This window comes from Anopheles maculipalpis, chromosome 2RL (genome assembly GCF_943734695.1).
Source record: "Anopheles maculipalpis chromosome 2RL, idAnoMacuDA_375_x, whole genome shotgun sequence".
In the NCBI taxonomy this organism is placed as follows: Eukaryota; Metazoa; Arthropoda; class Insecta; order Diptera; family Culicidae; genus Anopheles; species Anopheles maculipalpis.
Genome location: NC_064871.1, coordinates 41,656,727 through 41,669,566, shown reverse-complemented (window position 1 = coordinate 41,669,566; position 12,840 = coordinate 41,656,727). Strand labels below are relative to the sequence as shown.

Sequence of the window (12,840 nt, the reverse complement as noted above, 5' to 3'; positions counted from 1 at the left end):
CGTCTGTCCACGTTCAATCCGTCCTTTCCGCGTTACGTGCCGTGGTCAAACCTAGGGGAATCAGGTGTTGTGCATATCAAAGTAAGCACTTGCCTCTGGTGTGTACCTATACGAAAATTCGTCCACTTTCTACACCATTTAGAGAACAGCCGAATGTGTCGGCAGTGAATGTTCCAGTGCCGGTGAATAAGTAACGCTGTATTAGATCATTCCAAAGTTGAAAAGGGCCGCATCTGGTTAACCATTATCTATTCAACACTCCAAGCGCTGGCACAACTTCACACCAATGTCAGACGATCAGAGCTCACTCTCCTCACCAGGTAAAGAGCGAATTCTGTATTCATCCGAGTATATTTCTTAATCTTCCGCATAAATCTTCATTCCACTAGCGACAACTCCATCGTCAGCACGTCCCTTCATGCCACTGCCGCTGGAATTGAACGGCGAGCGAAGGAAACCGTCGAAGAAGCTCAGCTTTCAAGGATGTCAGGGTGGACAGGCACCGCTGATGCCGGATCCGACGCGAGAACGCATACGAATGCAGGCCGCCGCCGGCAAGCTACAGATCGCACCGAACCAAACGTACGACTTCACCTCCGACGATCTGCTCGACGAGGGTGAGATAGGGCGGGGAGCGTTCGGTGCGGTCAACCGGATGAAGTTTACGCACACCGGCACGGTAATGGCGGTCAAGCGCATCCGCTCGACGGTGGACGAAAAGGAACAGAAGCAGCTGCTGATGGATCTCGAGGTGGTGATGAAATCGAACGACTGCAATACGATCGTCACGTTTTACGGGGCACTGTTCAAGGAAGGTGACTGTTGGATTTGTATGGAGCTGATGGACACATCGCTCGATAAGTTCTACAAGTTTATCTGCGAATGTCAGCAAAGCCGCATTCCGGAACCGATACTGGCACAGATAACGTTTGCGACCGTGCGCGCCCTGAACTATCTGAAGGAGGAGCTGAAAATCATCCACCGGGATGTAAAACCGAGCAATATACTGCTGAAGCGGAACGGAGATATAAAGCTTTGTGATTTCGGCATTTCTGGCCAGCTGGTGGATTCGATTGCCCGTACGAAGGATGCCGGATGCCGACCGTATATGGCGGTAAGCCACGACAATCAGGGGGTTTGGATTGATAGATTAATTGTCCGATTTTTTCCCCTTTCACAGCCAGAACGTATCGATCCTCAGCGGGCCAAAGGGTACGATGTGCGCAGTGATGTGTGGTCACTCGGAATAACGTTAATGGAAGTGGCGACTGGAAAATTCCCGTACCCCAAGTGGGGCTCTGTGTTTGAGCAGCTATCGCAGGTAGGCACAAATGAAGTAGTAACCGAATACCAAAACTTCCAAATGTTATGAAACAATTCAGGGTCTCCACTCGATCGAAATTGTTTTTACAGACCTTTACATCCTCTAAACGTGTTTTAAGTTTCTCCTAGGAATCACTTTGTTCTTCAAAATACCGATATTCCGACTATATAATTAATTTTAGTACCAGGGGCAATCAAAATGGCTATACCGTTGAATGCCACCGTGTCTCGAGACCGTTGTACATTTTTTATCTGATGAAATCGAGTCATTAGTGCGGTTATTGGACGCAGCATCTATACTGATTGGTGGCTTACTACTCGGGTGTAATGTTGGCAGATTCGAATCAGATTGGATCATAATTGAAGGATTTTATCAGATTCGGATTCCATTGGGATTCGATGCTATTTGGATTAGATTCGATTTTGTTTCTATAGAAGCTCTTTCTGATTTGGATTCTCTATCTTCCATGACTTTAAATTACACTTCTCACTATAGTGAGCAGCCACTCCTCAGTTCCCTTTTGTTATTTGTGTTGAATTAGAAAAAGATTGGATTCGATTCGTTATACGCCGTGAATCGGAAACTTGACTTCTCTCTCTCTCTCTCTCTCTCTCTCTCTCTCTCTCTCTCTCTCTCTCTCTCTCTCTCTCTTAGGTCGTAGAAGGTGATCCACCACGACTCTGTACCACCTATAATGGGATGGAATTTTCGATCGATTTTGTAAATTTTGTAAATACTTGGTAAGTATGCACTGGCACGATTTGCGTATTACGAAAGACGTAAACAAATCACTTTGCAAACTGTTTTTTTTTAGCTTAATCAAAGACGAACGCGATCGTCCCAAGTACGGAAAGTTGCTGCAGCATGCATTCATTCAGCATGCGGAAAAAAGTGACACCGATGTAGCAGCATACGTAAGCGAAGTGCTGGAATCGATGGCTAACAATGGTATCACACAATTTACCACCAACCTTCCCGCGGAAGGTTGGAACGAAAGTTTCAATTAGGGTGCGTAGCGGAAATCGGGTTTACATTTTTTGTTAGGTTTTGTTTTTTGCTAAACTTCTAGTAATGTTTTGGACGTCTTTTGTTACATTCAGAGCCGAGTACAGGAACACAGAGAGTTGAAATGCAATCCACAGCGCCACGGATATGATATGAAGAAATGGGCGGACAATAATGAACTCCAGATTTTTTGCACCGCGAATTAGTGATTAATTCTGACGTAGTAAAGTGGCAACAACAAAACTTAACACAGGATGAGGATATTTCAATACACAACCGTAAACTATCGAAATGTTTTGAAACACATTTAAAAAAAACATACTAAACTCGGACAATACACACGTATCCTTGGATAAAGGGGATACCCGACGCCGTTAGGTCCTTTAGTAGTTTAACACGAACAATTACTGGCACATCCACATACACACAAATACACCCAAACACACACAACATTAGTATGTAAGTAGTGAAGGAAGGGTAGTACATATATAACCTTAAATTATGCCACATTTTGTAATTGCAGTGAAAAAAAGGTAAAAACAGGATTGTGAAAACCGAAAGAGATAAGCGTTAAGAAGAGTGATTGCAAGAGCTAAAACAAACAAACATTCAAATGTAGTTTAGACACTTCCTACTTAGTTGGTTGTTGTTAGTTGTTGAAATGATGAAACAATTGATCGAATGTGATCCTCTTTTTTACTTTTTGTGGTTGTGGTTTTTAATTTTTTTTTGCTATTAAAGCCATGTTGTGATGCAGCGAAAGTGTATTAGAACTAATATTATTGGTAGAGATTAGCAGCAGCAGCAATAACACTGGAAACAAACAAAAACTAACACGGCAAAACTGCTATAACTAACTAATAGAAACTAGACGACATAATATATAAATTGAAAAAAAAAACATACAAACAAAACTTTAAACAAATTTAAAATAATTTCACAACAAAACATACACACACACACAAACACGTTTGCTAGTAGTAGTAGTAATAATAGTAATAATAATAATAATAGAGGAGCTAGCAATAGAACGATATGGAATAGTAAGAGGAGAGACACAGGAAACACTTGAGGTAGGACGTTTTTTAGCTGAATTGAATTTTTAAAAGGCTTACAGACAATTACGGAACGACTCAAATTTCGGTAATACTTCGTCCTGGGTGTAGCATTAATGTCCTAAATAGTAATCTAAGTGAGACAGGAAACAAAATAGTCCCAAAACTGCTGTAACGTTAGCTGTTAGCTGTGCTTTGGTGAATCATTTTGATTATTTTCACAAAATCCATCAAATTTACTTCATGTAGAGGATAATCTTGCCAAGATTTGGCTACATAGAGAAAGAAAAAAACCCCAAGAGTTTACCCTTTTTCATTAGGTCCGTTCAAACAAACCCCTCGAGCAGCGTCAACGTAGCACATCTTCTAAGCCACTATTTGTCTAAGCTTTTCTCTACTATGGTTGCCTTATAACAAGAGATCAATGAGTATCTGTTTGTCTATGTGTGTGTGCGTGCGTGTCCGTTTGTACGTGTTTGTGTGATTGAAGCGATAAGAACAGATTTATGTTTCACCATTCCTTGAGCGATCGATTTCCGAAGATCCTAGATTGTTGTTACCATTTCACGCGGTTCAGAATTAGCGTGCGCTTTTTCCACGGTTCCCCCTAGCTCTGTCCCTCCTCTCCAACCACTCCCACTAATGGGCAAAATAAGATACTACTGCACTATTTACACGGAATGGAATTTTAGGATTAGTACACGCGAGATAAACACATGAGATATAGAACCCACAGACACACAAACACTCACAACACATAACACAATGCAAGAGAGCTTTATCGTAGTTGTTTTGGCGCGCGAAGTAATAAGTGAAGGAAACTTGAGAAGAACCCTGCTGGAATGCAAATGCATAAATGAGTCATATATAAGGGATTTTTTGTCATAAGTTTTAACTGTGAAGAAGGAGAAGAACAGATTGAGATTGAATATATCGAAGAGAGGGAAAGCGTCATTAGTTATGCTAATAAATAAGGTGTAAAACGTGTAAAAGGATAGCGAGATAGAGAAAAAGGAACGTCCAATATAAAGCCGATACAATACTACTATGACCGAAAACTACGGTTGCTCTTCGATTTGAAGGAATCGAAGCAGTAAGCAAGAAATACATTTAACGAACAATAGCAAATAGTTCAAACTCTACCGACAAACTAAAACTACCCTAGAAAGAACGAGAAACGGAAACAGAAAATAGAAACACTTTTCTCCATAGTAATTAGCAAGTTCGGATCACACTGGATTGCCAACATCACAAGAGCAAACGAGTATGAGTAAGCGTATAAGCAAATAGAGAACAACAAAAAAAAAAACACAACAATTTACGCATTTCGTGCAACACGTGTGCGATTGGAGGTCTTAATAAAAAAAGTAAATAAATTGAACAACAAAAAAATTAAAATAAAACAAAAAAAACACACACACACCAACACACTTATAAACGCTCCCATTTTAATTATCTAGTGTTTGTTATTTACTGCAGAATATTGTGATATCCTTATTGAGAAATCAAACAGTAACTGACTGGCTTTGGGGCTGTCCTGCTCTGACTGAGACGGGAGCAGTTGCGGCTTATCGAATGGCTAAAATATCTCGAGGTTGGAGTGATGATGCGGTGAAAACAGGCTAACTTTAAGAAGACGCTTAAAGTTTTGAGGGCTCTTCGATGAAAAGTTCACTTGGTAGATGAGGTCCTTAGAACGATAAGGTCTTAATAACCAATGTGACTCTTAGGACGACAGAAGAAGAAGGAAGAAGAGACTCCTTCGACTGCGAACTGTTTTAGCAAGTCGAGGTTCTTCAAAGGTCTTTCGCTCCAGATTGGTCGCCCTGAGAGGTTCATAAGCAACTTGTCTTCTTCCCACCATTATTTTTCTGTTTTATGAATCGAGATGTTGTACATCTAGTTCTAAGTTTAAAAGCTTGAATGTTGGATCCCTAGTTATAGGAAGATTATTAAGAGGCACGTTTTTTTTTCTCTGTTCTCAAGAAAAGTGTGAAAATCTCCCAGCCAACCGACAGGATCTTACACGACCACACGAAGGATCATCCCTTCCATCTTGATGGTAAAGAATATCCTGGATAAGATCTGCTTTGGCATACAAAACCTTCAGACGAAGCTGCACAAAGTTAATGGATCCACTCGACAAACAGTGGCACAATTTCTGTAGAATGGAGTTCTAAATTTGAGTATTTGACAGAAAAAAAGTAATTCGTTGAGTGTTATTTTCTTCATCTTAACCTACCATACCTTACTTGGTAGGTAATCAATAAGCCGACCACCTTTCTCGGTCTTGCGAGTCGCAAAGTATCGTTGAATAAACTTCGATTGCTGCTCGTTTCCCGAAGTACGCCCGATGATGTTGCATCGTGTCCGGTGTGGCGCGCGAAACCGCATATGCCGCCTTGCATGCCACGTGCTCATTCGTTGTCGATACGAACGAACTTTTCAGTTACGTTTCGACGTCGGTAATGTGTGCAGGTGCACATCCTAGCGAACGGAACTTTGAATCCACTACAGAGCACTCCACGTGCCCCTACCGGGTTTCATGTTTGACCACTCATAGTGCATAGTGTCGTTGCTGTGTAACGATTAAATTTAAGTGAACAATAATTTATATTACGGAAAAAAGGGTAAAAAATGCGAATCCACACAACACCACAGCGCCGGACAACGTCTACCATCTCGTTGGATAATTCCATCGATCCGTCCTTGATGGATACAAGCGTTCCGGCCGTGTTTCCTCCCGCAATTAGACGCTATCCTTACAATGGATTAACGGCAGCGGAAGAGTACGAACAGGGCCAATCGCAACGGGTGCAGGAATCGATCGGTCATAGTAGTACGCCCATGTTTAGTGTACCACGGCCAGTACCAACAGTTTCGGAGCGTATCATCGGCTATGGTAGACGATCGAACAATTACGACGAGAACGGTATCGAAGTGCAGCAGCTGGCAAACGGGGATCTGGCACTGATCGGTAACCGGCTCTGCCGAGAAGATTCCCGTATTAGCATCACCGATCCTCAGCAGGGTCGGTTTGCGAGGTTAAAGAAAATTTGCTCCTTTGGTACACTGTCTAGTGGTGATGATGGTGGTGGTGGTTCTGATTCAGAACGATCCAATGGAGTTAGTAGAAGCCAGCACTGGATGCTGCTAATTACACCCGTCGTTTCGAGGTTAGTAGCAAAATGATAATGCGAGTTACAAATACTCACCATCCCTGTTTCATATACCTCACGGTGGTGTGTACAGTTTCTCTTTGGCACTCGTAATAGCGGCCGTTGTAGGTCCTCAGTGGTTACTAACGGAAGAGAAAATTCCTGTCACTACGTACCACAACAGTACGCACGGAGCTGGCCACAATACGGTGCTGACGACGCCTGCCACCAGCTCCAGCCTGCACAATCAGCAGTTAAACATACAGCATCCGCATCTAATACCGGCCACGAAGGACGATATCAGCGGTGCTTATCTAACCAAGTACACCAAATCATCGCTTTGGATGCTCTGCAGTAAGTATAATGGTAAGTTTGGTTTGGCGTTTGTCTGCGATAGTAAAAAAAGAGTGCGATTGCCGGAAGTGATTCGGAAAAGTCTGGAAAGATAAACATAAATTGGGATTACAGCAAAACAAAGCCGTTAGTAAGGCGCACCCAAACGCTGATCATTAAAGGAAAATTGATTTTTGATTTCATTTACTCGACAGTCGACGGGGTCAGTCACTCCCCAACTCCAATTCCATGGTTAGCTTGTGTATTATAGTATCGCCTCGGGTCTCCAATATCTCTGCTGAGGCAAACGGGAAATTGCGATAGGCGCGATTCTGAAGCTGAAAGGAACGAAAAGAACATTAAAGCTCAATGCGTAACGAAACTGTCGGAATCAAATGATGAATCAATCGACTCCCTATTTGGACATACAAAACAGAATACTACCACTGTTTACAGTCAAGCTATTTCGATAATGCTAAATCATTTCCATAAATCTCTCCCAATCGCACGGCGTGGAACAATTTAAGCATGGCAAAAGCCTTCATCTCGAGCTTACCGTAGTAGAAGAACCACTACCGGATGGATGATCCCACCACTGCCTCATCAGTGAGGGCAGGAAAGCGGTTGGCATTCGCCGCCGTAATCACCGGAAATCGCAAATCGCTAGAAAAAGGCAAACGGTGCAAAATAGGGGCGCAGGCGGTTGGTGTCGTTTCTGTTTTAACACCTGCACAGTACGAATGCAACGAACCACCCGTCTTCGAAAGGACCGTCGCCCGCACGTAGTTCCTTTTTCTGCACAGCAATCGCAAAAGGCATGTCCTTACAACCGCTTACCACAGCACCGGATACAGCGCTACGACACATCGGAAATGACACTTGACGGGGGGAGGAGGTTTTCTTTCCATTTTTTAACCCACTACCTTTGCTACGGACGGTAGTTGAATTTATTCTTTGCTTCCTTCCTCCTGGTACACTTCTCTAGGTTTTAACCGTCGCGACCGCGTGATGTTTGGTCGCGTTGAGATGGACAATTTCATGTCGTACGCAATCGTGAAATGCACCTTTGCTCCTAATTTTTGTGTTTTTGCGTCCTTCTGATCCTCATGCACTTTACAACTTTCCACAGGTGGCACCGTATCGGGGCAACAACAGCAGCAGCATCAAGTTGCTGGCGATGAATTCCAGTGCTCCAGCATCGATTATTTCCCGAGCGAAGGGTACAGCCCGGATCCGAACGATTCGACGAATGCAATTCCTTGTAAGTACTTGGCCAGCCAGACTGTTGTTGAGATTTCTGTACTAACGAGTATGTTAAAATCCTGCACCCAAATCGTCCCGAAAACAGTTTGTTCTGGTTTTGACATCATTCTCAGCCATTCTTGACTTCATTTTTAATTGCTCTTGAACGTTTTTTTTTCTTCTTTCCCATGGTAACCTCCTTATCCATATAGTAGTGCCCCACATATGCACGAATGCAAAAAAGACACACCTGTAACTGCTTATGCTTGGTGTATCACTCTCGTTTAGCGTTGTCGATATCAAACCCATTCTCCCATACCGATTCTCCACAGTCCCCATTATGATTTAATATAATTATCGATGGTCGGCAATCCTTTTGATGTGCGCTTGAACACTCTTGGCGGAGGCGACGTGGTCTCAAATTAGGTGAGATGCTTCGCTTTGGTCCACCGGGCTTGCCTCGCCTCGGTAAAGGTCTTTTGCCCGCTCCCGGTTTTCCAATTCTAGGCCTTCCAGCTGACCAGACCTGACCAGGTGACCGAGATTTTCCTTTTCATTTGCTAGATGGCTGAGCCCACCGAACCCTACCATTCTACGGCCGTGTCAAACGCCTTTCAAATGAATGCACCCACAGATGACTGTTTATTGTGTCATGCCCCAAGAACTTCGCCTCCTGCTCCTTTTGCACCGCTCTTCCAATCTTGAAATGATATGCATCATTTCAAAATAGATTGTGACGTGGCTTGGGTACCCTTTTAGACCGAAAGGATGATTTGTTCACGGGGAACGCACGAGAGCATGGGATACTCGAAATAATTGTATATGAGAGTTCCGGCAAACGGGAGGAGGTTCAACATTAGATGCGAGCAGTTGCCGAGAATAATGCATCGAAGCATTAGGAAGCCATCTGAACAGAGCAAAGATTTGCCAACATTTCATGGGAAAATTGTTACACTGGTGATCAAAGGGAATTCTAATCCTTCTTAACATTTTTTGTTGTTCTCCAAAATTGGAGTCCAAGCGATCATGTACGATAATGTTCAATCAGCAGAAAAAATGAGAAGGAACCAAAAAAAAAAAAACTTCCAAACTAAAGCCAATTCGCACCAGTGTTAAACATTATCTAACACCTTCCAAAAACACCTCATACACTTTCTCCTGCTGTCCCCGTAACATGCACCAGATAATCCAATTACGTTTGGAAGGTTACCCGATTCCCGGTATGTGAGGGCTTGAGTTTGGCCTGTTCTACTACTAAATCACCTTTTTTTTTGCGATCGAAATAATTCTCTCTGCTTCGGATGAGAACGTTGGTCAGGGAAAACGGAAAAACACACTTTCTTGTGACTTTGAGCACAAATTAGGACACATTCAAAAATTGTCAACCAGCTTCGTCGTTCGGCAAAGGACGCAATGTATCGGAAAGTGTGTTGCAGAAGTACTGCAGAGGTGCGGAGATTGCGGAAATAATTATCGGGTCTCTCCTTATTTGCAGATACCGTAACGCATTCGTCACCGTTTTTTCTCGCCTCGAACGGTGTCCTCATCGTGAGCTACGGTCTGTTCCTGGTGGCCATGTGCTCGACGAAGCACAAAATCTGCTACTTCGTCTCCGGGGTGCTATTTATAATATCCGGTAAGTGTTCATCCCTTTCGGAATGCCTGTAACAACCGGCTGCAGATGACTTTCACTGAGGTGGTCATTCAACACGATTCGGCCTCTTGTCTTTTATTCCCACATGCTGCTACTTTATTACATCCAGGCTTGCTAATGCTGATCGGCCTGATAATGTACATTTCAATACTGAAGGCAGAAATAGGTTCCAAGTTGCGGCCAAGGTCGTCACTGCAGGCTCCCCAGTTTACATTTCGCTACGGGCAAAGCTTTTTGCTGTACGTGTTCGGGTTTATCATCACCGAACTCTCCGGCATCTTGAACGTTCTGATCTACTCGAACGTACAGCAGGACGAGTACAGTGTGCACGACGGTGCAGGCCATTCGGCCTATCCGACCTATCAAAATTTGTCGGGTGGAATCCTTTACAATCTACACTATCGGCGCGAGATGCCCACTGCTCGTGATGATGAGCTCGTCAAAGGCCAGGAAGGACCTCCCATCGTTGACTATCGATATCCTTACGATGGGATTGACTGTGAACCCACGCCTAGATATTATTTCGAGCAGCAACAACAGCAACCAGATGATAACGAAATCGATTGTCGTGTACATAGACGAGCGTTTGGACGTGAGACGCACGATGGAATATCCAAAAGTCTCACCGATCTACTCTACATGGAACCTACGCAAGCATACCCCGATCGAGATGCTTCCCAGTCGCGTGTACGAACTAACGCAGACGGGCAACGTACGGACCAGCCACGGTCGCCCATCGCAAACTTGGAATTCTCCCACTGGTCCTCCTCAACCGGCAAGCTCACGCGTAGCGTATCGACCTACACCGATCTTCTACCGATCAATGACTTTGCTCCGGACGATACGCGGCGCAATCGGCGCGCAAGTTCAAGATCGCCGTCTCGTAGCGATGACGATACTACCACAAAGGTAGGCAAAATATGTGGCCTATCTCGTCACTATCTGTCCCGGGAGCTGTCCAAAGAAAAGCTATTCAACGAGTTCTGCAAAAAGGTTGGACCACGACCAAAACCAAAGGACATCTACTACATCGAGAGTGATGGTCGAAACGGGGACAGCAGCTATCGTAGCGTGTACGTCGTGGAACCATCTTCACCACATGCTCAGCGAAATCGATCCTCTCAGCGCAGACGAAACTCGATGGCGGACACACGACGTGCGTCCAATTATCACCACCGCATACATTCGGACAATTCGTTGGATGATTTGATGAACGATGCACGATACAATCGCCGCCGGGATCCGATGGGACGGGCACGATCGGTGGACTACAGGCAAACGTTACCGCGCAATTTTCAGCAGCGTCACATGGCAACCAGTGACCTAGAGGATGAGACTGGTGGGTTTGGTGAGCGACTCGAGTTGGAAAGGAAGCGCATATCCGCGAGTGGACTTCTAATGGAACCAGAGCGGTAAGAGAATCAAGAACCAAACTACTTCATATATCTGAAGAACTTACATACTCTTTTTCGTACAGGAATAATTCATCACATGGAGACCTTTCCTCGGATGGGATAATACCCGGCAGATGGCACAAAGCTGGCGAAAAACTACAAAATGGACTCGCAAAGGATACCAGCAGAATATCGAACACGGCGACACATTGTCCCAAATATTTGGACCCACCTCCACCCACCTATACGTCCACGCTTTCGACCTCCATCACATCCGCACAACAGCAAAAGGACGACCTTCCTCCGCCAGCAGGCGCATCTCACACGTATCGAAGTTATGGCGATTTAACAACCCATCAGCAGGACTACCGCCGACCAACGATACTTTCACCGCATGCTTTCTCACCGATTAATAAGGCAGCAACACCACCAGCATTGAGGCCACTTCTCACTGTGGTGCAGCAGCAACCACCACACCGGCACATTCATCATCAGCATCACCGCCACCATAATGCCGGACAGCAGCAGCAGCAACTATCTGCTGAGGCAACGATTTTCAACCGCAACCAGTCTCTGCCATCGCCAGTGTTCGATCTGGATCGTATCGAGCAGGAACGGCGTAAATCACACTCACAGCTCTTTCTCAACAGCCCAGTAGCGCATTACGATTTCGTAAACGGTACAGCCGTTTGAAGTGGATGTCGACGCGGAACAGTCGATCTGCAAAGCGGAGTAAAAATATGTTATATTATTAAACGCATGTAAATGAAAGAAATTATACTTAAACATGTTGTTCACTTATGTTGTTCGGATTTTGTAACATACTTGCGCTACCAGTTTGGCTTATTTTTTTATACAACATACATTTATTTATATACGCATGATACACATTTCTAACAGACAGATCCCACCCATTGCATTTTCTTTTAACGCACCTTCGCTCTTAACCAACCACCGTTCCGTTCTTTACACATTTATTAGGGTGCATTTGTACATTATATTTGGGGACATTCTTCTTCTTGGGTTAACGACCTACAAGGTCACGCCGGCCATCGGATGGCTTTTACTAGACTTATTGATACTACGTAATTGGATAGTAACAGTCCTCCGTACTGGGGGAATGATCGGATTTAAACCGCAGTCCTGTCGTATGAAGATCGGCGCCATTGTCGCATTACCAACGGACCACCATCGGGAACATTCGATGCAACCATAATTTTGTATACGAACAATTCTCTTGTTTGCGTTGCCTCATTTGTTGTTTCTAGTACCGTCCCCAAATATTTGTTTTGCAATATAAACCGAGTGCTATTTACAATGCTTCGACGCAGAACGGCGCCAACTCACGCATTGGGAAAACAATACTATTGCAGCGTGTAACGTGGTTAAGTAAAAGAGTACTTTAGGTGGGTAGATCCGACAAGTCTTGCTCCTTTCACAAACAGGCAAGCTTGAGCCCTGACGACAACTGATATGAATCGGTATACTTATTGATGATGCTCCCGAGCGTTTCGGATTAATGGTTTACTTTCCGTTAGGAGTAAGGAGTTTCAAAAAATCTTCCAATCAAGATTGATATTAAATTTACCGAGAAACCACCATGCTACTAACACATAAAGTAATTTTTTTAACAAAGTTCATTGACCGCATTGCTATTTAGATATTTTGTGTGTGT

At 44.0% G+C, this 12,840-nt stretch overlaps 3 protein-coding genes across 3 annotated transcripts in view; all 3 read left to right on the top strand.

Annotated features, from left to right (window-relative positions):
* The window catches only part of LOC126557351 (dystrobrevin beta), a 129,874-nt gene that overhangs the window by 84,739 nt on the left and 32,295 nt on the right, over positions 1-12,840 (top strand). The window lies entirely within an intron of this gene.
* Positions 278-2,331, top strand: LOC126558252 (dual specificity mitogen-activated protein kinase kinase 4-like). The gene is made up of 5 exons (XM_050214230.1): positions 278-320; positions 390-1,114; positions 1,181-1,321; positions 1,979-2,064; positions 2,139-2,331. Exons 1-5 carry the CDS (start codon positions 287-289, stop codon positions 2,329-2,331), a joined length of 1,179 nt encoding a protein of 392 aa, XP_050070187.1. The 5' UTR covers positions 278-286.
* LOC126556943 (uncharacterized) lies at positions 6,022-11,858 on the top strand. Its single transcript, XM_050212518.1, has 6 exons — positions 6,022-6,560; positions 6,637-6,908; positions 8,005-8,136; positions 9,613-9,753; positions 9,881-11,183; positions 11,249-11,858. The coding sequence occupies exons 1-6, from the start codon at positions 6,022-6,024 to the stop codon at positions 11,856-11,858; spliced, it is 2,997 nt and encodes a 998-aa protein (XP_050068475.1).

Bases quoted from the DNA above. Each gene is read 5' to 3' on its own strand.
- LOC126556943 (XM_050212518.1), top strand. From the start codon at position 6,022: ATGCGAATCCACACAACACCACAGCGCCGGACAACGTCTACCATCTCG. The intron at 6,909-8,004 runs GTAAGTTTGGTT...AACTTTCCACAG, and splicing joins GCTCTGCAGTAAGTATAATG to GTGGCACCGTATCGGGGCAA. The intron at 9,754-9,880 runs GTAAGTGTTCAT...TATTACATCCAG, and splicing joins GGTGCTATTTATAATATCCG to GCTTGCTAATGCTGATCGGC.
- LOC126558252 (XM_050214230.1), top strand. From the start codon at position 287: ATGTCAGACGATCAGAGCTCACTCTCCTCACCAG. The intron at 1,115-1,180 runs GTAAGCCACGAC...CCCCTTTCACAG, and splicing joins GATGCCGACCGTATATGGCG to CCAGAACGTATCGATCCTCA. The intron at 2,065-2,138 runs GTAAGTATGCAC...GTTTTTTTTTAG, and splicing joins GTAAATTTTGTAAATACTTG to CTTAATCAAAGACGAACGCG.